Here is a 23,645-nt window from a genome sequence, read left to right as displayed (position 1 = left end):
CTTGCCTCTAAGCAGGTACAAAGAAAGGTTTGTACGTAAGGCATCTGTAGAAATGGATAGAACAGTACTATGTATTTTAAGTATCAATTAATAGGCCCCAAGGCTTTTCTTCACATAGCAAATGGGGAAATGTGATAGCAAAGTTAAACAAATGACACAGCATCAGTCAGTCAGTCTGGAACAGCAAAGGCAGCAGAATTCAACCCCAGTCTCTCATTTAGAACACCTTAATCACCACACAGTTCCTTCTGTATGCATATGCTTACAGAAAATATATTATTATTATGTGTGTTAGCTTCTGCACCTCTGCAACCAACAACTACTGAGGAGAGATTGCTGTAGCTTAAACAAAGCCAGTTGTGTTACCCTGACAGATGACTTCCACATTTGTTACTGTTAGGGCACACACCTAGGAGGAAGGGCTCATTTGACCCTTTGCAAACCTGAGGAATTAGCATTAGAGCTGGCTAAACCCACAGGATGAATCTCGGAGCTCCAGCTCTTCACTGAAAAAGGCGAGAACAACACAGCTGCAAATGAAGCAACACTGAACACAATTTTATGTGGTATTGCTAGAAAAGCTCTCCCTCCCCAATGAAACCAATAGCAATGACTGTCCTTTCCTCTCCTACCAGACTCTTAGCTTACACAATCTCAGACTCGCAATGGAAAAACCATATATATATATACACACACATATATAAATACTAAACCCAGTCAGTAGAGTTGAGTCTCTCCTTTTATAATTACATTTCCAGAGTTGTCTCCAATCAAACTAATGCTCCAAGACCAGAACTATCACATTAATGGTTACTTTCCTTTATTATCTACAGAACCTTTTCTGGCCAAAATAGTAAAGACTCTATAGGAGTCCGATAACTTTACAAGGCGACGGTATTTCTGTGTTTATTGTAAGTCATTTCTGTTGCAAATTGCAACAACTTTTCAAAGTGCAACAGTGATTTGGACATGCAGGCACACTAATACATCAATTGCCATGACTAATGTATAAACTTTTAATGACCTTGGCAAAATCTATCTTTCATTGGGCAAGTGCCACTATTTTGACTGTACAAAATGTTTTGGAAATATGTTGAAAATTATACTTGTTTTGGAAAATATTTCAGGATTTCAGTATAGCAAATGGAGCTATATTAAATAAAAGTTTGACATGGAGGAGAAAACACTCCAAGGTTGTGTAAGTCTTTTTTTTTTCTTTTAAAAGAGGTATCCTCCAAGTGTTGTACATTCACAGAATGCTGACTTTTTATCCAAACAAACTTAAGAAGATAAAACATTATCTTGAATGGTTTTCAGTTTCATTCAGTCACTGTCATCTTCTTGTTTCAGACCACTTCCTTCTTCACTGTTGCCCTCTCCATCACTTTCCTTGTCCCAGTCCTTCATAGATGCTCCCATCATGAAGTCATCACGCAGTATATTCCATTCTGGCCCTTCTTCAGACTTCACTTTACCCTAAATGTTTGAGGGGAGGAGAAGAAAAAACAGAGCAACATGAGATAAATGTGAGAGGCAGTAAAAGATGGAAGGTCTTCATGCAATCAAAATAACACCTCCCACAATCGGCAGACTGAGGGCCAGCTCTTTCTGCAAATGGTACAGAAACACGCAGAACAACCAAAAATGACTTGATGCTAAAAAGCAAACTTGTTTTAACCAACCAATAAAAGAAATATGGAAACAAAACAATTATTCCTCATGGATGAAACAGTCAACCCTGGGCATGGCTCGCTTTATTAAAATCTTTCTTGGCAATCAGAATGGATTCATGATATCATTTATTAACCCCCAGGTGCTGCTTCATTAGAACACTTCTTGGCACACTTCTAAAACACAAATATGGATTTAATAAAGGCTTAGCCCCCTCCCCTCCCCCCCCCCCCCAATTTAATATTTAACATATTCGGTGATACGTGAACCAAATCCCCTTTATGTGAATTATTACCTCACTACCTGGGCTTGTCATATGGTACAAAGCTGCCTCTAAAAGAAACAAAGTTGATCTACTCTTAGCAAGCCAACAACACCTTACTCCAAATTTCCTACCTCTTGGAAGTGGATACACTCGAGGCCCACTACACGGACTGGTGAATAATAAGGAAAAGGGGGGGGAGTGTTGTTTCAGGTTAGCACTGAAAACAGTGCCTGGTCGCAGTTCTTGGCGGTGACAGATCCCGTTTGGGCAGTGCAACAGCCCCATCCTGTGGCAACACTTCCAAACAACAGCTTGACGCTACACCTACATCCTTACCGGAGGAAAATACCAAAAGCTGCTCAAGGTACTGACGAAGGATTTATTTCAGTGGTTTATGCCTTAGCAGCAAAACACTTCTGAGCAACAACACGGCTCAGTGTCCAGCAGGAAAGCAGAAAATTGTCCTACCAAAGTGGAATTAGGGGCAGCGAAAACACTCATTTAGTTCTGCAGGGTCTTTGAAACAAAGTTAACACTGGCACCCCAGGTAGGCTTTCCCCACTCCCCTGCTCCAAAGAAAGGACCTCAGCTGACTCACCCAGGTTTAGGTGACAACCACCTCCTGACAGGGTGCACTGGGTGGGGTCACCTCTTACAGCATCCTCTGCAGACAAGATTTGCCTACTGGATGCAAAACCTGCAGGAAATGTATGATCACTGTAGGCATCTGTCCATGCCTCTTCTCTGTCACGCATCTAGGAATGTGATACCACTGCATATTTAAGCTGAAGCCTGTGGGAATCAATCTTTGGGATAGAGCAGCATACAGAATTTGATAGCAGGAGGAAAGAGAAATGAAGAATGCGGGTCCATCACTGTAAATAAAACGTCCTTATCACACCATCAGAAGTTACCTGAGTGCAACAAGTCTGCCAAACAAGGCATGTATTTTTAATAGGTAATCAAAGCAGAAATGCTGCATGTGACTTCTCCTGCAGTTCTTTCTGAAACACTGCCCTCACAAAAATAGGGTAACAAGTCTTAACACTTTCCTTCCCAGAAGGAATTTCCCAGGGCCCAGCTCAAAAAAAAAAGAGAAGCTCCACAGCTTTTCCTCAAGATGTTTGCACTGGGTTTTGGTTTGGGGCTTGCTTTTGTGTCTTCACAGCTGCTCTCACTAATGGCTACTCCCATCCAACAATTCCCCTTTTCCCCAGGGTAGTGCCTCCTAACCAGTTTCCACTCTTGCAGCAATTCGCTTCCAGTGCTACACCCAGTAAACCTAAAATCGTCTCAGACAGGGCAATCGACTGCATGGAATTAAAGAGCTACAGATAAGGTAGGTCCCTAGGCAGACCTTAAAATACTCACATGGGAATAATCTGTATTATTACAATAGTGCAAACACTGGTACTCTGTTCTGGGATGCAAGGAGAGGGTAACTTTTTTTCCCTCCTTTTTAACTGTATTGCAGTTGTTTTGTATGTTTACCTTAGCAGAGTAGAGAACAGTCTAAAAAATCACCAAGCTCTTTCTTTCTTAACCCCAAATCTTTGATAAATCACTATTTGAACCGTGAAATTTAAGAGAGGTAAATCTGAAATACCTAAATTGAAACATCCCATATTTCTTACAAAACAATCTACATTTTTTTGTTCTCAATAATAAACCAACCAGAATTCTTTCTTTCCCCAGATGTGCAGAACAGGGGTTTTTTCTTATTTTGTTTTGGTATTTAAACAGCACAGAGCAGTACATTATTATCAGCAATGACAGTGGCAGGCTCAGGGTTTGAAAAGCCCAATCCTCAAATTCATCACAAGCTGCTATTCAGCAACCATTAGCCCTTCTTTCTGGCTATGTCAAGTGAACAACAGGACAAAAGCAGGACCTTAACAAAAGAGGGGTGCTGATTCTCCATAGCATTACCCATTATGTAAGGCACCACAAAGGCCTGAATAGAGTTTTACAACAAGCCCAAAGGAGAAAGACAGAGGTAGCATGTTCGTGCCTCAAAGATGAAGATTAAATGCTTGAAAGCAAATATTTAATCAATTTTAAGCATGCTTCCAAGTGAAAAAAATGCCTTGTTTAGTATTTTCATTCCTAACTCATTTACTACTCTCTTTTCCTCTCAGAATAAAAACTCTCCAAGTCTATGGCATCACAGAACATTCCCAAAGCCTTAAGAAAATATGCAGCAAGACTATTTGTATAATTAACAATTAGTTCAACTGTAACATCACTTCCCAACTTGCTTTATGTAAGAATGTTAATACAGTTGGGTTTTCAATGCCATAATCTAGCTTCATCTAAATAAAACAAAACTGATTCTTGGCATGTGGAAAATAAACCAGCTTTCAATCTACACAAATGCTTTTGAACTCTCAGTCAGCTGTTCATGCACATCTCACTACAACACTGAAGTCCCCTTTGAATATCCCCAAATGAAAACAAAGCAGGCTACATAAACAACAGAGTGTAACGCCACATAATGTGAATCCTTCAGTAACGCACGGAGCGAAAAATTCTCGTGTTGTTTTTTTTCCTCTCCTCTTTTATACACACATTAGAATTGGGTTTTCTTTGCCAGAAGGGTGTGGCAACCTATTTCAAAAGGTCTGAGTGGCAGCAATTAGTAGAATACCTCGAGACTCACTGGTGTTTTACTAATTGCTGGTGATGGACTTGTTATCACCAGCCGAAATAAGGCAGACCAAAGCACGAACTGTGGTTACTCAAGTGCTGATATTTACTTGTTGTGATGGACTCATGGTCCGGGTGAAATGAGTTCATGTAAATAAAAAAAACCAACCCAACACCTTGCCTACTTGCTAAGCTATCACAGCACTAGCTAAAGTCTCACACAAGTAGGGCTCTGTAGTGGGGACATACTTCCTAAACTAACTGTGATTTGAAGACATACCCTCTAAAATCTGCACCAGGACAAGATGAACTGAAATTCTTGGCCAAGTCCTAATAAAACCACCAAACAAAGCTCCAAACTAAGCTCCAATAAAGCTTAGTTCTGTCACTTAGAACAAGCAGCTCTCCTTTGCAGGATCCAGGCTCCTGGATGCTTTTAAAGGAATTGGTCTATGAAAGCCTTGTGGTAGCAGCAGCAGCTATATGATCAAGTTAGAAATCTCCCCGTTTTTGTCCATTTCTTTACCACCACAAAAAACCACAGCTATAAAATTTGCTTTTGGTAAATCAACCAAAAGTATCTTCAACTGAGACCTGCCAAACTCAGCACTGGAGCTGTGGCAGACAGCGCTGACACCGAGGTGTGGGATCAATACTCTCTGCCCCTTCTGAAGCAGGATACCTGCCAGAGCTTTTCAGAACCTTATGCTGAAGCAAACCAAAGTCCATAGTGCTTACTGGTAACTAATGGCATTAAAAGATATGCCTTGAAATCAGGGCACACAGACAAAAGACAGCATTTCACTCCACTGTCCACCAGCTCATGTCACTTGAACACACTCCAGCTTCTGCCTCTGCAAAGCAGCGAACAAACCTACAGCACCATGGAGATTCCCCAAGAGCCTGTGTCCAGAAGAGAGGAATTCCAGGGCATTAACAAAGGAACGTTTTTCAGACCTGGGAATTCCAATCAGCACACTGGACCCCCATGCTTTTGCTCTGTGTAAAAGACGAAATGCCAGAGCTTGCAGGGGCATCTCTCTTTACCATCACCCACAATAAACGTTTATTTGTACCTGTCAGGGAAGGAATGTCTAACATAAATATCTCTCAAGCAACAACTTTTAGCATTGAGAAAACAATTCTAACGCGCCTAATTAATCTGAACTGCCTCCCCAGGTTCGTCTGTTTTGCTCAAGACAAACATTTAAGACCTTGAGACACAGCAAAGCTTTTGTCATGACGGAGAAGTTAAAAAACGTAACTGCCAGAACACATTCTCACATACATCTGACAATTACCTGCCCTGTCAGCCTGCATCTTGCTCTGAATGACTGCTGCTACTCTGGTTCTCATCCCCAAGCAAGTCGGTTTAAACTGAGCTCAAAAAACTCCAAACAAACAGCACAGGCATACACTGAAGTATATTAAATCTCAATTTAAAACAATAGTAATAATACAACCCCCACTTGGCAGAAGAGGGGGAGGGAATGAAAAACAAAGAACACCAGCATAATCATTTCTTGTAAGTTCATTTTCAGCAATATTTGAGCTCACAGGCTAAGAAAATAAATTTCTCTCAGGCTGAGAAGAAATAAAAAAAAACTGCAGCCAAAGTATCTAAAGCAGAAATAGAAGCAGAAAACAAAATTTAATGATTTTTAACAGGAAAATGATACTTGGGCTTGATCATTAGTGCTGCTTGCAACTTGATCTGATTTGAATTGCAGCAAGATCTTAACTCTAAGAAAGGTTCCTATGTAAGCCTGATCCCAAGCAGCCAAAATCCCACAAAACTGCAAACTGAGAATACAACCTGCACCACTATTATCTTGAACTTCTGAGCTGAATTATCACAGCAACTCATTCTGGGAAGCATTTTCAAGCTTGCAGAACATGTGAGCTGCACAACAGAGATCTATTCTTCTGCAGTATAATTCTGCACAACTGTTTATTCCTTAGGGTGAGAGTTATTCAATACCCATTTGCATCCTCTCTCTGAATGAGGAATTACAGCGACTGAACTCAACTGCCCTGGTTTACTTGAGGTGACACCACACTGTGGGTATCAACAGTGGCACAGGGGATTTACTCAGATCACAAAGTCTCTCATACAGACCAGAATCTGCTCTGGCAATTCTAGTAAATAAATCTAAGAATGAATTTTTTTTACAGTGTGTTTTGAGACCTGCTGTTCCTGTTCAAACTTCTCTGAAAGTAACACACTGGAATTGTTACTACAAGCACAACAAATACTGATTTTCCTTTTGAGCACAGCCAGAAGACCACCCAGAGCTTAACGACCTGCACGAGGAATCTCCCCTTCCTCACATCCTCCTCTAGGGTTTACTACAACTGGGGATGTGTGAATGAGAAGGAATGCTTTGGGTTGGCTTACAGAGGCTTAAACATGCCCCAACTTTAGAGGGGTCAGAACTCAATTACAGAATTTCTAAAAACAAGCATTAATCTGGGCCTAAGCAAAGAAGAAAAATCATAAGCACCGTTATTAAATGCTCAGTTGCAAAGAAGAATCTTAGAAAAAGCTAATGAGAGAACAGATTTCCCCAGCCAGAAACCTCATAAATTATTATTTCTGTCAGAAAAAGCAAAACTATTTTAAGAATTTAAGCTTAACACAGGGCCCTTCTGCATACAGGACGCTCTGGAACTCCTCAGCCTGCGCTCTACTCCAGCCATCGACAGCAGCCATCTCAGAAACCCTTGTGCTGGCACAAGGAATTCCACCACATGTTGCTGCAAGACATGTTTGGCCATACTGGCATCAAGACTCCCTTCCCATGTTTTAATGAGCATGATGAGTAGCATGGGCATGCTACACCAGGAGCTGCTCACAGACAATAAAAACTCACCTGAAAACAAGACTCACCCAATGAAACAATCCTATAGTTAAGTTACAACACAGGCATGACCTGTTACCTTTACCCATACCAGCAGTTCCCCTTGGGGAATACACTCTCTAATTTGTAACTTATGCTCTCTGAAATACAAGGCAAAATGACAATGTTGCAAATATGAAGTAATCACACTATCTTTCCAACTGCCAGGCCAAAATACTCCACTGACATATGGAAGAAAGAAAAGGTCCACAAATAAGCATTTTTAAGTAGGCACCAAGTAAACATTAGTTCAGAATAGATTGCAAGTTCTTAGAGAAGGTACCTGGAAAGATAGGAATAGATTAGCACATTCCCTGTATGAGGCTGCCATGCAACATACCAGAGCAGAAAGTTCATAGACTCTTTCAATACGCCATTGCTCCTCATTTTCAGTCCTGCTGGCTTTTGTTTCCTGTAAGAACAAAACTCTTCATCATCCCCATCTATATGCTTCACACATATACCTTCACATCTGCAATGCCTGTTTATCAGCAGTCACACTACTGACAGTGAAATTCCTGCCTACCAGACTGGCCATTCCTATGCCTGTATTCACCTGTTACTCCCACCATTTATTCACCTGTAAATCTCTACACAGCTTCCATGCTTCATGTACTTGGCACTGCACAGCATCAGCATCAATTAATGCTTGATATAAAGACCCACTGAGTACTGTGGTTGAAAATAACTCATGATCAAGACTTCTGTATTTAAAGCAATGTGTTACACTTTCATTGCTTATCAGACAAGAATCTGTACGGCAAATTATGGTAACCAAACCAGTTGAATCATAGTCCTGACTTGGAAAAGACAGTGCTGTCCATCAGAAAAAACAACTTTTCTTGCTAGCTAGTCATGAGTCTTGGGTCTGAGGCAAAATATTATTCACTTTATACCAAAAGCATACTGGTTAATTACAAAGAACAATCTTACAAGGACAACTCCTTACCAGCTTCCATAGTTATTACTAAAAGGAAGATAATGAACTGAGAATTCTTCTGTTTGGATGGGATTCAAAATGAAGAAATAAAGAACTTTTCTAGATATGCAGCATTTCAACCCTGAAATAAATGCCCCACAACTTCTCACAAGTAATAAAAAAACTCTCCATCAGCTGGTCCTACATTTCTTAATGTGCATTTCCTGCAGTAATGAAGACATGGCAGAGTTTAAAGATGAACCTAAACATCACCTCAGATCCACAACATCGTTGTTACAAGTTGCTCAGTTCCTGAACCACCAAGCTGTATCTGGAAAGTACACAGATACAGCAAGAGTGCCTAGTAAAAAACATTCAGTCAAGATTAAGGCCTTCACTGTGCTATCCCTCAGAAGTCACATCCTCAAGTTTTTTAAGTCTACTTTAGACTAACATTTTCCAGTCACAACAGATCTTTCTCAGATGTCACCCATTTATGAAAGACACTTATGCACTATCTCAACTGGGTACCTAAAATTTTCTGCAGGTTTTACAAAAGCTTGCCTGTTTGCCCAGTAAGGAAACATGCAGACCTGCAGCTGTTTGGAGTATTTCTGACTTTTTTTTCTTTTAATAAATTATCAGCTTGAAAATTTTTGAATAATACAAATATCACTCAAATCATTTTCAACAAATGATGCTAAAATCATCCACTGTTTTTCATTATGATTCAGCCAGAGGCATAATGGAGTGAGTCCCAAAAGGCTGTAACAAACAATAAAGGCTACAGTAATGACCATGTCCATCACTTCCAGCACTTGAGAAATCATCTCACAGAACAGCTGATGAGAAAGAAGTGGGGCTAGTAAAAAGCCTCCTCTTCCTGACTCAGGATTTCCACTTATATTTGAGTGCCAGAAGAAGTATAAGGATCCAAAAAACTTTGAGGTAGGAGGGTGACAAAAAAAAAAAAAACAACAGACCCCCACAAGGAACTAACTTCTGTGCAATTTTATTGCTAAATATAAAATAACGATGTTTTCATGTCTGCTAAGCAGCTTGTCTGATATAACCTCCCAACAGTCATTGCCCTTGCTTTTACTTAACTGGCTTTTGTGACATATCGTAGAGGTCTCCAAATCCAAATTTCTCTGATTTTATATTCCTGTAATTTCCCCTCACACTGTCATTCGTGAGTGGCAAGCTCATTAAGGAACAGACCACACCCCTCAACACTCCTGGCTGCTTTCTAAAAACAGTTTAAACCTGATGAAGGAAATGTAAACTGCCCGTGATCCCAATCCCTTATCCTAAACATCTGGCTACCCTTTCTCTGCATTTCTGACTTTTCCATCTCCTTCTACGTTTCTGTATGGGCTTTCCCAACAGCTGCAGGTGGAGAAGAAATGACACAGACCACCTGCAGAACATTGACCAAAGTTCAGCAGCAAACCAAAGAGAGGTCAGACCTTTCCAAGAGGCAGTTTTAGTATAATTTGTAATACTACCAGTTTTTTGGATATTTTTTAAAAGTACATTTTATAATATTTCAGTAAATTTCAGAAACACTCATTAAAAACTGGCCAGGATTTCCCATAGTACTGAAAAACAATGTACTGAACTCAGCCATTGCTGACCCTCTAACCATTGCAAGCTGGAAGCAGCTTGACCCACCACTCTTGAAGCCTATCTACCAAGATAAATAGATGAGTAGGTACCCACAGAGGTCATTTATAACACACATCTGATAGGTCAACACTCTGGAAATCAGAACACTTTATACCTTAATAAAACTTCAAAGTAAAGGAATCACTTTTCAAGATAATTTCCAATAGCAAATGCTTACATGGGGGGAAACAAACTTATTCAGATAGACAAGCTCCACCCAAACCTTCTTACTTCCAGAGAACATTTTTCTATAAAACTTTATGAAATGTTTAGATGTATTTTTCTCTAAGTACACTGCCCTGCCTTTAAGAGTTATGAACAAAGCCAAAAGTGGAGAGTTGCTTTTATAAGGCTTCCAACTTGATTTACCAGATAAAAGTCTAATAGGATTTGACTCTGTGCTTTGTATACTCACAGGAAGATCAAAAGATGATGTATGCCACAAGTTTTTCAAATGTGGTTGTTTTAGACATAGTTTTACTGGAAAAAAAAGCCTTGCAACATCTTCTGGGAAAATAGAACACCATCATAGTATCCTGTGCACTAATAAACAAATATCAAGGCAAGTTACTCTCAAATATGACAGATGGAGCTGTCTCAGTATTGCCTGACATTTCAATCACAAGTCCCTGTTTATATTCACTTAGAAATTTGCCAAACTTCAACCACTTCATGCTGAAGGATTTTGCAATGTTTCAAATAGAACCACTTCATTCCTTTTCACAGAAAGACAAACTTAAAATATTTTGTCTTCAGCTCTAAGGAACAAAGAGACATTTTCTACAGGAACCCATTAAAACCTTGCATCATTCATTCTTTTTAAACTTAAAAATCAGTTAAGAATGTGTTTTGGAGCTGGCAACACATCTTTTGCTATCTCCATGAACATTTGCCTGGATCTGGACAAGTTATAAACATCTGGAAGACTGCCCTCCCCCAACCTCAGGTCATCACCTCAGTAGATGCAATAGGCATTTAGCATCCAAATTCTCTGAAGATATCTGTCCTCACTGATTACACACTATCTGCATCTTAGCAGACAGCACTAAGCTGAACCTTGAGTGGCTCGTGATGACACACAGGGAACTGGCCTTTCTGTGTGAACAGCTGTCAGGGCTGCTCCTGCATTAGGCACAGGATGCTGGGCTGCATGCTTGGCCCTCAGGTGCAGGGGGAAAGAACCTGTCAGGAACATAGAACAGGAAGAGGAGAAAAAAAGAGGTAGATGGGAACAAAGTGAAAAATCACATCCTTTTCCCTTCCTGATTTGTGATCAAATATCTGAAAAAGAGGACAGAAAGGGATATCTCAGTATAAAACCACAGGAAAAAGAGGTAAAATACTGTCCATCACATGACCCTTAATTGTTTTATCTGGAGTTGAATTTACAGTGTCAAGTTCTTGACATCTATCAATCAAATTTAAATATTTAAACACTGACAAATTTAAATTGACATTTAAATATTGACAAAGTCCTACATTCCCATGTTAACACATATGCATTACCTGCTATGACAACAATCAGGGAGCTGAGCTTACACATCTTAAAAACCCAATCCTGTTGATGACCTAAACTCTCTAAGTTAATATAACTTCTAAACAGATTTAAAGTAAAAATGTCACCATCAAACAACTTCTAACACTGCACAACAACCCCCTACCTTAAAGAACATAAGGAATACAGGATATAGCAAACTGGTGGCAGGCTGTGCTGCATTTATCCCTAAGGATATTCCTAAGAATACAGCATACAATTAGGTAGTCAGCAACTTTCTGGCACAAAACCAAAAAACTTCATTAAAAGCATCAGCTCCAAACATATATGGGTGCCCTTCAAGAAAATGTACACACAGTTGGGAAAACCAGATACAAATGCAGTATCTAAAGGAATCCAAATTAAAAGTTTTTGTGCACGTGATGGGAAGACATTTATTAAAACTGGGAGAATACATCTACTCTGGCTACAGCTGAACTAAATTAATACTTGGCTGCCCCCTCAAATCTGCTGGAATACATGCATGCTTGGTTACTCCTTCAGTTAGGTCTGTAAAACCAGCACACAACAGCTGTAGTAATAAACTTCTGCTACTCTGCAATGCCATTATCACCTAAGGAAGTTTCCTTATAAGATTAAAAGAGGTGCTGATACACCTTACAAATTTCCAGAAGTCATCTCTGCCTTCATCCATACTTCAGAAACAATTTCCTAACGCAGGCTGAAGCAACTGTTCAGACTATTGTCACTCCAAACAGGTACATGAATGAAAACAACTTTTTTTTCACCCTCCCTATTTCTACACTGTGGAAACTGGAAAAAAAGCAGACCATGCTGATGGCCAGTACTCATGAAGCTGCAAGAAAAAGAAGGCAGTCACTCTCACAGTTTTTAAACTGATCTGACTTTTAAGCTGAAAAGCACAATTTATACCCCCATTTTGCTTAAAAAATGAAAGCCCCCCATGCCACTCCTTGTATCCCAGTAAGAACAGCAAAGTCGGAAGTGTAGTACTCCTCCTGCCCTTGAACAATCTTCAAACTACTGCTTAAAATTCAAGTCTTATGAACAAAGAAAAATCTATAGTAAGCCTGACTCTAATCACTGTCCTTACAAATTACTTACCAGATACTTGGAGCATTTATAAAATATGCTTGAGGTCGAAGGAACTTTTCTGGAAAAGCACTTTATTTTAAGTCCCATATGAGCAATAGCTGCTATGAAATAGCACTTGTATTCTTCTCCACTCATCTTCCTTCCCGTCAATAAATTATTTTAGAATAGGTACTATTTTGAGACCAATACACCAATTTTTTCCAGATGCCATCACAACACAGGAAGCAAATTGTACCTCCAGGTCATGTAGCCAGCCTAGCTTACAGAAAGATTACCTTGCAGAATTTGGATCATGGTTACTGAAGTAGACCAGGAAATCCTGCTCTTACTTCCATCACTGAAATGCTCTGTAACAGATATGGTGTAAGAACACTTAAAGCAAAATCATGCTGCAAAGGCCTAATTAAAAATGAAAGGTTCATGAGTGCAGGTTATGCTTGTCATAAAGAGCATCTGTAACTTTCATGCTAGTTGTTTATGTGTCACTAAAAAATGTTTTACCAGAGTAATGCTTTACAGGGAGCAGCACCAATGACAAAAGAAAAGTGAAGATGAAACTCACTGACACACAGCAAGGGAGGAGAGTTGAGGCTGCTCTGAGAATGCTAACTCTGAACTGCCTTGTTTTTTTACAGTTAAGACTTCAAGACCTCATGTAGTTCACTACATCAGCCAGCATGTCCGTGCAACTCTAAGAGAACAGAAACTTCACTCAACCCTGGAAGCAAAGGTACTTCCTAAGAGCACTGAGAAATCTCTTATGGACCTAAAGAACACAAAAGATTCCTGCAAGGAATCCTTTACTGCCACTACCTACTTTTGTATTTATTCCATAGACATAAAAATGACTTCAGCCTCCAGGCCTGAAAAAACAGCATCTCTACAAAACCTGTAGTTTATGTTTCCTATAGTGTCCAGTGGGAAGCTGGAAGATGCAACCAACACATCCTGAAATGAAAAGCTGGTCTGTAAGGATTGTGTTGAACAAGATTGAAATCCCTCATATCTGCCAGTAGAAGATTCCTAGAAAAACCCACCCCAAAACTTAAAAAGAAGCCCACGCGAACACAAACAAGTGGGATTTTTATTATTTCTTTTTAGATTACTACATTTTCCTGCCACATTGCAAGGCTTCAGACAAAGTGGTAAGAGGAGAGAAATTAGTTGATCTTACCCAGAGGCAAGCATCATGCACAGTAACTTAGAAAAAAAACAGGAAAAAATATTACACAAGTCAGCTGGCTCAGCAAGGATTAAGAAATACCTTGATAAACAGCAAATGATATGAAAGGCAAAGCTTTTGGCTCCAGCTCAGAAAAGTAATTACTCCCAGCTGGGCACACAAAACTCCAAGAAAGGCTACAGTTTCACAAGAAGGGCACAGGAAAACCTTCACAGCCTTAGTCTTTTCTTCATAGTTATGTTGGTAGGTATGTGCCAAGTAACATTTAGGCCAATGGCTAAAAGTAAACAAGACTATGGACAATGTTCTAGTGGGGCACAGGTTACCTGTCCTTCCCAGGAATGCATGAAGCTGATGGAAATAAAGAGCAAAATTTAGAAAGTGGTCATGCTACTTTGAAACCATACTGTTGCAAATGGGCCTCTGGAGCATTTAATTTCTTTTTTTCACGCATAAATATACTCAGCTAAATAGTCAATCACAACAGAGCTTTATAAGGGCTTTCTTCAACAACCCCTGACACTTGAAAAAAATCACCAAACTTTCAAAAATACAAAGCAAATTTTGCATTCAGAAATTCCTGCAGAGCAAGAAAATGCCTTCACCCATTCTCTCAAATATAGTCAAGTCTCATGTCACAGCACAAGGCTCAAGTCAAGAAAGGTTTGCTTCCACTGGTAAAATTTTTTCTGCTATTTTTCCTGCTGACTGCTTGTTTTATGTGGGTGGGGTAGTGTTTTTATTGTTCTGGACTGCCTTTTAATTGATGGCAGAGTGCCTGGATTTTGGGATTGGCATCTCTTCCGTTGTTTTTGCTGAGATAAATTAATGTATTTCCCCCCCTTTTTTAAAAATGAAATACACTCTATACTCTCGACTGTTAAAAACAAACCCACAAAAGAAACAAACAACAGCTTTCGGATGGCACAAACAGTCTGCTGAACTCCTGCAAAAAATTTACGACCAAAAAGCCTCATCCAGGCTTCCTACCCCCTGAAACACCCTCAAAGACCAAGAAGCAGAGATACAACAGTGGAGGCCAGCAGAACTGTTCAGTGGCTAAATATTTGTGTAATTCTGAGAAGGAGACTGAAGAGCAGATTTTGGCCTGAACCTCAAGCATCAACAACTACCAGGAGGGGAGCCTGCTCAATGAGTAAGATATGTTCTCAAGAGAAAATAAGGCAGATTAAGAACAGCTTGAAAAGGAGTTATTAAAGAGTTTCGTTCAGTATTAAATTGAATGGAGAATCACTGAAGCAAAGGCAAGAAGGGAGGGAGGAAGGGGGGGTGGTCTATCTAGGCAGACATGGAATTAAAAAACCCAACTAAAAACGCCGGTCCCCACCCCAGCTTTTGTGCACAAGCAATGTGAAAGCAGCACCTACATTAATTCTCAAACCCAACACTAACCAGCCAGCATCCAAAGCATCTCCAGAGGACGTGAATGGAAATATGCTGTTACTGATGCTGCCAAAATAAAACTTTTTTTTTTTTAAGTATAGAAACATTTGCAATTTGTGTTTTCTGACCTTGTAATTAAAACATTGCCCTGCTACAATGTGTCACAAAAAAAAGGTCCTAGTTCTTGCCCAGCTATTGATTCAACGCTGACTACAATAGTAGTTGGCACTGCCATTGTTCCAATATTCTGCTATTCTGAGGGGGGAAAAACAAACAAACAAACCAAAAAAGTAGAACCACACACAGGCACATGCCCCCCCCCACAAACAGGCAAGCTGGAATCATTTACAGAGAAATAAAGTGTCAGCACCAAGCTAAATTGTTCTCATTATCCGAAGAATTTAAAAAATACTTCAATATTGCACTTGCATGAAAATTGTATGAGCACTCCATGCCAGGCAGTGTTTCAGCATGTTCCCCAAGCGCACACAAACAAAAAACATATGACAAACTGTTGTCTCCTAACTGATTAAAGTATTTCTTCCTGGCATGGAAAAGCACTTAGTTAACTGCAGTGTGTCTGGGCCAATTGCAGTATTCCACCCACTACCAAGCACAGAGTTCAAACCTGAGCACAAATACGCTTCAGAAAAGTGCAGCTTCTGAAATACGAGAAAGAGTGTGTCTGAGCAACTTGTTTTCAACCCTGAGCTACTTGGTGAGCTGAAAGAACTGATGAAGAGTTGGATGAGTCCAACTCCACTGTGTCTCAAACACATTTGGAAAAAGTGGAATGTATTTCTTTCCAAAACATCACAAGAGCAAGGAAGCCACACCAGCCCAACACACACAGAGAATCAGGGAAAGAAAAGCCTACATATAAGGTTTAATACATCTCTGTTTCTTTCTGTTGTGGTATTCATTTTGTCTGGCAAATCCTTCAATTTCAGACACCACAATCACCCAAAGGAAGCGAGTTTGACATGACCAAACTGTGGGGACACGCAGGTAGTACAGTCTAATACACCGTGTAACATGGACAGCCTCCAGGTCTTCAACAATTTCAAGGAGCTAACAAGTATTGGCCAAATTCCAAATGTCACAACCCACCATAATCTAGCAGTTTGTTCCATGCCTGGTGCAAAATCCAAGATAAAATCCAGTGTTTCATAGTCTTTTTTTAAACACACAGCTAAACCAAGTTATTTGCATAAAAGGCTTGATGTCTTACCAGAAGAGCTTCCAGCGTTTTGTACTTTGATAGTCAAAAGACAGGGAAAACAGGCTAAGAGCTGCTTGTTCCCTTCCAGAAGCCTCAAAACAACCCAGCCATTTGGATCACAGGTTTATGAAGAGCAGGCACATTAACAGTCATTATAATAAGAAGGGACCTTGTACGCATTTTTTTCTCACAGATGAAGCCTACCTGTTTACTTTTTGTGGCCTTTCCAGCAGGATTCTTGCCTCCCTTAGCACCCTCCATGTTTCTTAAAACATCGATGAAATCTCTCTTTGAAACAGAAGACATCAGTTTAGCACGCTTCCTCTCAGAGCTCCCAGCTTTCTTCACCTGCTCTTCCATTTTCTTCTGGTGCATCCTGACAGCATTGAATAATTGTACAACTCCTCTGGGATAGGGAAAAAGACAACAAAGCACAATTTTAAACTCGAGTTCCTTTTACAGGAATGAACCCCCTACTAAAGCTAATCGGTACAGATGCTGGATGACTTCTAGCTCCCCAAAATGGTTACCTGGAACCTCAGTTCGGTTAAGAAGTAACATTTACTACAACATACAAGACTTTAAATTTTCACTCCTCCTTCATACTTATTGCTAGGAACCAGTAACAAACAAATCCACAAATAACTATTCAGACTCTGAAGTAAGCTTGGTAACATGGCACTGAGATCAGTTTCATCCCTGAGCGTGTTTCATCCTTGGGAGCATGTTATTTGTCCTAAAATCAGTTATTAAATTACTCAGGCAAGTTTCTTAATGGCAGCTGAAGTAGGAGGATAAGGCACAGGAATGAGTAAGGAGACAGATACAGGCAGCACATCAATGTTCAACCAGTTCTGTGACACCAAACCACCACAATGTGGAACAAGCAGCTGAACTTCACAGCCATGGATCTGGGGAATCCTCTGCAGAGAAGCAAAAAACCAGAGCAGTAGAAACAAGTGTTCTGCATTTTTAAAGCATTAAATTAACAAAATGAGGGGATCCAACAAAGCACTTCTGTTAAGCAAACATTAGATTCCCATCTAAATTTTTACTCTTTCATAAAGCTTCTGAAATCTCTTGTTGAACTTGATACTGTACAATGCAGACCTGTCTATAAATCTCTCGGCTCCTGCTAGTCACTTCTTAAAAGGAGTTCAATCTGATTGGAAACAGATTACCTGCACAGGCCTCTTCCTCCTCTTTTTGATATACATATATTTAAGGAAAGCATTCAGAAAAACTTTTACCTCGTGGCAATTCTCTGAAGATTTCTTTCTTTCTCTCGGTCTTTGACAACATCTGGCTTCACTCGGCACATCATTTCCCATTCCCGCTTTTTATCGAGCTGCATTATAAATATTGTTATGTGAAACAACATGGACATTTGAGAATGCAGCATGCTCTGATAGAGTATGTAGCAGGAGGAAAAAAATGTATCTGCAAAGTTCACTTTGGTTGAAAGTAAAGGGAGCGCCAGTATAGGGCTGGACAACAGGTCTGAGCAGGTCTGAGCATTGACACAACAGGGGCCACACTCAAGTCTCAAGAGTCATCTGCTTTCAGTAACAAAAGTCTAGGAGAACGATGCTTTCACACTGACAGCCATGAGCAAGGAAATTATTCAAAGACAGCCTTCAAATTGCAGACTTCACAAGCTGATCACAGAGAAATTTATACATAATGAATCCCTAGGTCCATCAAGACAGGCATGTCAGATTTTGAGCCTTGGGAATTTGACATCCCCCCACAGGATTGATCCCGGTATAGCTTTGTGACCAAAGTGACGCTCAGCAAAGAGTGCAACAGGCAGAACTCTAACACAGGGAGAGCACCAAGTGTCCACCAGACAACAAGTCATGTGGACAATACTGGGTTTTGTCTTTTTTTTTGGAGGCTCTGTTTCAAAAGCAAACTGATCCACTTTTCCATTACCAGCAGACACAATACCACCAGCTTTGTTTCTGCTGCAATAGCAGACCACTGTATTTCATGACCTCTGCTTCAGGAATAAAGTAGTGACATTTTTTCTTCCCCTCTGAACAATTTAACAGTGTTTTAGTCCTGGTGATGTTCCATTAAATCTGTTTTATGCAAGAAGTCTCTAATAGAATTTCAGAGTCCTTATCTTTATAACTCCAGGCAGACTACTATGAATTTCTGAGTTTATGACCATGTTTTGGCCTTTGATCAAAATAACTGTCTTATCCTACCTTTCATCAGCAAGAAATCAATAAAAGGCAAATTACTTTCAAGTTTTTCTAAAGCAAACAAGTCAGTTTGGGGACCTGTGGCCCATCTCTGTTTTGCGGTATTCTCAAATATTGACTGGATGAGAGCAGGTATTTAGGACAACCATAACTGGGCAGACACTGTACTGAAGCTCTCTGTATTTAAAAGGCAAGCCATGGCCCAGCCACAGCATGTCCCAAACTGTCAGGTGAATAACCTGGTTATCCCACTGAAACAGAACTGGTAGGATGAGCCATTAGAACTATTAATGTATTTCTAGCCTGAAGGTAAATCAATCAGAGCCTGGAATTAAAAGTTCCACTGAAGGCACAAACAAATTACTTACTTGCCAACATGGTTTTGCTTTCTGCATACCAGTTTCAGAACCAAAAGCAATTTAGGGCACTGACACCGTAACAGAAAACTTCAATCAGGAAAATGATTGAGGGGAGCAAACAACAATCACAACCACATCAGTGATTACTGCAATCTCAACCCAGAGGCCTTGATTTTGGAAGTCACAGCACAATTTAAATGAAAGCAGTTTGCTTCTCTTTCTCCCTCTCACTTTCTGTGGTAGAGAACTATTTCAATTTGTAATGCCAACAAAGTGAATTTCACCCCAAATTAACAACAACAATTAGAAAACCAAGCTTAAAGCAGCTGCTTTCACCCTCTCAACAATAAAAACACCTTAAGCTGACAGCCTGGAACAGACCTGCTGCCAAAGTTCAGCCTGCCTGATGACCCAGAATAAGCAGTAAGGGAAAAAACGCTACACAGCATGACTGGAAAGTAAAAAAAAATTAAGCTACTCAAGATCATTGGGAAGGAGAGATTCCAAAACTGAGAGAGCCTCAGCAGAGACTTGGGAGAGTGCTCTGAGACTATTTTGCATGTAGCCCATCTGACAGTCACTGTGCATGGAATACTGCATCTTTTTCTCACCCTCATCTTCTTTTCTTGCCTTTCTTGTTTTTTTCTCTCTCTCTCCTTCTCCAGGCTTTTATTCTTGGCCAAGATGGTGGACTTATTCTGTGGAATCTTTTTGTTGAGCACTTTTGCCATGGCATCTGCCCAGCCTGAACTTGGGCCATCTTTGGAGCTCGTTGCCTCTTCAGCCACATTGCCAGGGGCAGCTGCTTCATCTTCATCATCACCATCCAAGGCTTCACCTCCCGAGGAGTAGCTGTCTTCTGGAAGTTCTGAGCTTAACTCAGAACCTAAGGATAAAAAAAAAAAAAAAAAAGAAAAGAAAAGAAGCAAAAAAACCAATCAGGAATTGTTTCTAGTAGGAATCATTCACTAGTGCCATTGGCTCCTTATGTAAATATTATCCAAGTTCAGGGCCATGTATTACTGTACATGTACTGTTACAATTAATTCCTCAAGAAGGCACACACTGTTACAATTTATTTATTAGAAATTATGCAGTGCAAGTGCTTGCTCATCTCAGTGATGATTTAAACTAACAGAAAGAGGCTGGGCCAAAGGGAAAAGGCAGCCCCGGATATTTATTATTAGATTATTGAATACTTTAATGTTTAGGGCTGGTAACTGTGGGGGGAAAACCCATCTATTCTGCAGTTAAAAAAGTGTAACTTATAAATGCCTATACACACAAATATGTATGTATATACGTACACACAGACAAACTGCAACAGTGACATCTGGTGTTTGAGTGCAAACAGCCACAGGGATTACACTGAAGCTGGGGGGCATTTCTTACATGAAAGCAAAACCTGCTCAGAGAGAACACCGCCAGCAAAAATACAATTACCCAAGCATAATGAACCCAGGGGAGACTGCTTTGTGAAATACAGAATCAAGACAGTCGTCAAGCAGCTCAAAAAGAAACCAGAGGCACTGAGCTTTTCTGGGATAAGTAACTAACTGCTCAAGTTACACAAATAAAACACCCCCAAAGTCAAGTTTCCTTACCCCTATGAGCCCTTCAAAATAAAAAAACAAGGAACTGAAGTTACCAAAGTTTGGAATAAAGCAACATTGAGATGGCTGGAAACAGCCAAACTGATGGCACAACAAACACATGAAGAATCAGTCCTCATTACTCTGTTCAGTGGGCCGAACTGCAACAATAAAAGTCTGTAACAGTGCAGATGATTAACTAGAATGAAATGGGCTGCAGGTTTAGGGTGGGCTTAAATATGTTTGGCTATTTCACTTCACCACATAATCAAGAGCAGAGCATACACCAGTCCTGCCAGCATTAACTACTATTCCACTAGTATTTGTGCCACTTGAAATTTTAAATTAATTATCTTATATACAACTGTCAAGGCTGCAAAATCAAGTGCTGGACAGAAGGAGGCTGGTTTCTGACCCAGTCCCACCAGCAAGGGACTGATTCCCCAGCAGATGACTCACTTTCATCCATCTACCACTCTCACACTACTGAAAAAAGAAAATTTAAATTTAAAATCACAGTACTGCTGAGCCAAGTGCTTTACTGTGCAAGCACTCCTATATCCTATGAACTACCTTTATCAACCAAACCATTAAGAGAATGAAGCCAGGAGTGCTTCACAAGATCTGTTCTCCATAAAATCATTTATGGTGCCATTAATGATATTCCTCATTAATCAACTGTCTATTTAATTACTTAGCAAACATAAACATACACTCTGTTGCCACACTAATTCATTACTCTGCCTTCTCCATGTGCCTGTTTAAACCAGAAAAAAACCTACCAAACAACACAGCAGCAAAACAGTGGCACTGACCAATTTAAAACAAAGCCTCTAATGCCCAGGCATGTTTAGAAGCTTGGAGAGCATTTAGTTATCCTGATGGAAAGAAGTGAGAGTCTATGGTTACAAAACAAATGTGGGAAAGAAATAATCACTGAATAACTGGTCATTATCTCTATCAGTATGACTTTTAATACCAGCAAGGTGAACACAGTCTTGTGTCATACTCCAGCCAAGACAAACTATGGGGTTTTTTTCCAACGGTCCTTACTATAAATTGGAAATTTAGAAGTGGCAAATTCTCTCAACACAGTCAGTAACTCCCTAAAGGCATCCTTTTAGATATTTGTATCCATATGCTGAGTTTCAAATAAAAAATAAATTCAAACCATTGCCTGCAAAGAAGTAACTGCATCACCACATCCTAGTTCCTACACATAAAACAAAGTCAAGTTTTCACCCCTGGGCCTTGTCCATGCTAGGATATTGCTACTTAGCTTTTAAACAAGGAATTAACCCCTGCTTGTGACTTTTTTTTACACACACAGAAGCTAGCAACTACCAAAAGTCTGAACCTGAATCTCCCACACTGCTTAGGACCAAGTTTTGCAGTTAGCCACAAAAAACAAGATCAGACTTATAGAAAGGAAATTTGCAAAAGCGTGTATTAATTTCCTATACATAATATTTTCTGCCAATAAAATAGGACAGTGCTGGATAATACCAGCAACATTTTACTTTCAACAATTACAGAAAAATTAACAAGTTTTCCACTACCAGCCAAAACGTAATCTATAATACATCAGAGTATCAGTCAACAACATGAGATAAAGCTGAAGTATTTCAAAGTAATTTAAACTAGATTAACTCCATCAGAAGTAGGACCTGGGGCTCCACTCTGAATTGGAAAGACTGATGTCTGGAATTGATTTAATCTAAGTTCTAGTCGGTTTTGTGTGTGTGTGAAACACACATATCTGTACTTTACTCTTTTAAACTTGCTCAGTGATCGAGGCGTAGACACACAGTTAAAATACAGCAAACATTCAGCAATGAGCTCTGAAAGAAGCTGCCACACAACGCTTCCCCTCGGGCTCAGTTTTGACGCTCAAACCAAACAGAACCAATGCGAGCTACAGCTCCAAATGGCTCCAACCTTGATTCCTCCCAGAATAAAGAAAAAAAAAAGAAAACCAATTACAGGATATAATTAAGAAGTGGTCACAACTAGTTAGGTACACCCTCACAACACGCCAGGAGGCGAGAACGAGTGGAGAACCGTGCGTTAAGGGTAAATCAGTGTAACGAGAGTGTCCCAGGGGTTTCCTTCGAAGAGAAGCAGATCCCGGTCTCGCACACACACGGAACTCGTGCAGCTCTGCACTGTCGTTCCCCCCTTTCCCAAGAGAGAGGGCAGCGAAAGCTATTTTGGTGGGCCTAGGGAACTAACGAGCTGCCGTCGCTACCCCGGGGCTGAGCGAGGAAAAGCCCAAGGGCCAGCGCAGGGCCAACCACAGCACCAGGGACGGCGGGAATGCCAGCCACGGGACACGCCGCTGGGAAGGGGCTTCAGCAGGTGCCCGGGCCGGGGCCTGAGCTCCCGTTCCCCGCGCCGACCGGCGCCAGCCCTCGGCCCAGGGTCCGAAGCGGGGGAGATGAAGGGCCACGGACCCACCGGCGGGCTCGGACGGGGCAGAGAGGAAAGGCCTCCAAAGCCAAAGATGCCCGCAGCGGCGGCCGAAGAGGCTTCAGAAGAAGAGAGCCGCCCCCCGTTCCCGCTCCCGTTACCGCTATCCGTGTCCGTGTCCGCAGCCCCGCGCCCACGTGGGCTCGCCACGGCCGCCGCCATGTTTCCCCAGGGTCCACCCAGTGCCGCGCTCCGGCCCGGCCCCCGCGCCGCCAACCTTCGTTCCGGCTCCCAAGGTTCCGGGCAGGCGAGCGGCGCTTCCGGGGCGGGGGTGGCGCGGCAGGGCTGGGGGAGCTGCGGGCTCAGGGGGCTCCGGCCGCGCTGACATGGGCCCGTAAATAAGGCAGACTGGGCTATCCGGGCCCCTCCTGTCCCCCAGGCCCTGGCTGCTGCTCCGTCTAGCTGTGGGCAGAGCCTTCGGCCACTTTAGCTTGCGAAGGCACCGTCGCGGGGTTACCAACACCCAGGCCCCGATCGTGGCCTCCCTATGCCGGAAAAGCTGCGCGAAAAGTACCGAGAAGAGCTC

General features: G+C 41.1%; 1 protein-coding gene across 1 annotated transcript; it reads right to left on the bottom strand.

Annotated features, from left to right (window-relative positions):
- Window positions 1-721: 721 nt before the first annotated feature.
- On the bottom strand, window positions 722-23,321 carry RRP15 (ribosomal RNA processing 15 homolog). The gene is made up of 5 exons (XM_048298840.1): window positions 23,221-23,321; window positions 19,670-19,944; window positions 17,740-17,837; window positions 16,694-16,895; window positions 722-1,476 (listed from the first exon to the last, which is right to left on the bottom strand). Exons 1-5 carry the CDS (start codon window positions 23,279-23,281, stop codon window positions 1,324-1,326), a joined length of 789 nt encoding a protein of 262 aa, XP_048154797.1. The 5' UTR covers window positions 23,282-23,321; the 3' UTR covers window positions 722-1,323.
- Between the last annotated feature and the right edge of the window lie 324 nt (window positions 23,322-23,645).

This window comes from Corvus hawaiiensis, chromosome 3 (genome assembly GCF_020740725.1).
Source record: "Corvus hawaiiensis isolate bCorHaw1 chromosome 3, bCorHaw1.pri.cur, whole genome shotgun sequence".
In the NCBI taxonomy this organism is placed as follows: domain Eukaryota; kingdom Metazoa; phylum Chordata; class Aves; order Passeriformes; family Corvidae; genus Corvus; species Corvus hawaiiensis.
This window is presented reverse-complemented; position numbering and strand designations above follow the sequence as displayed.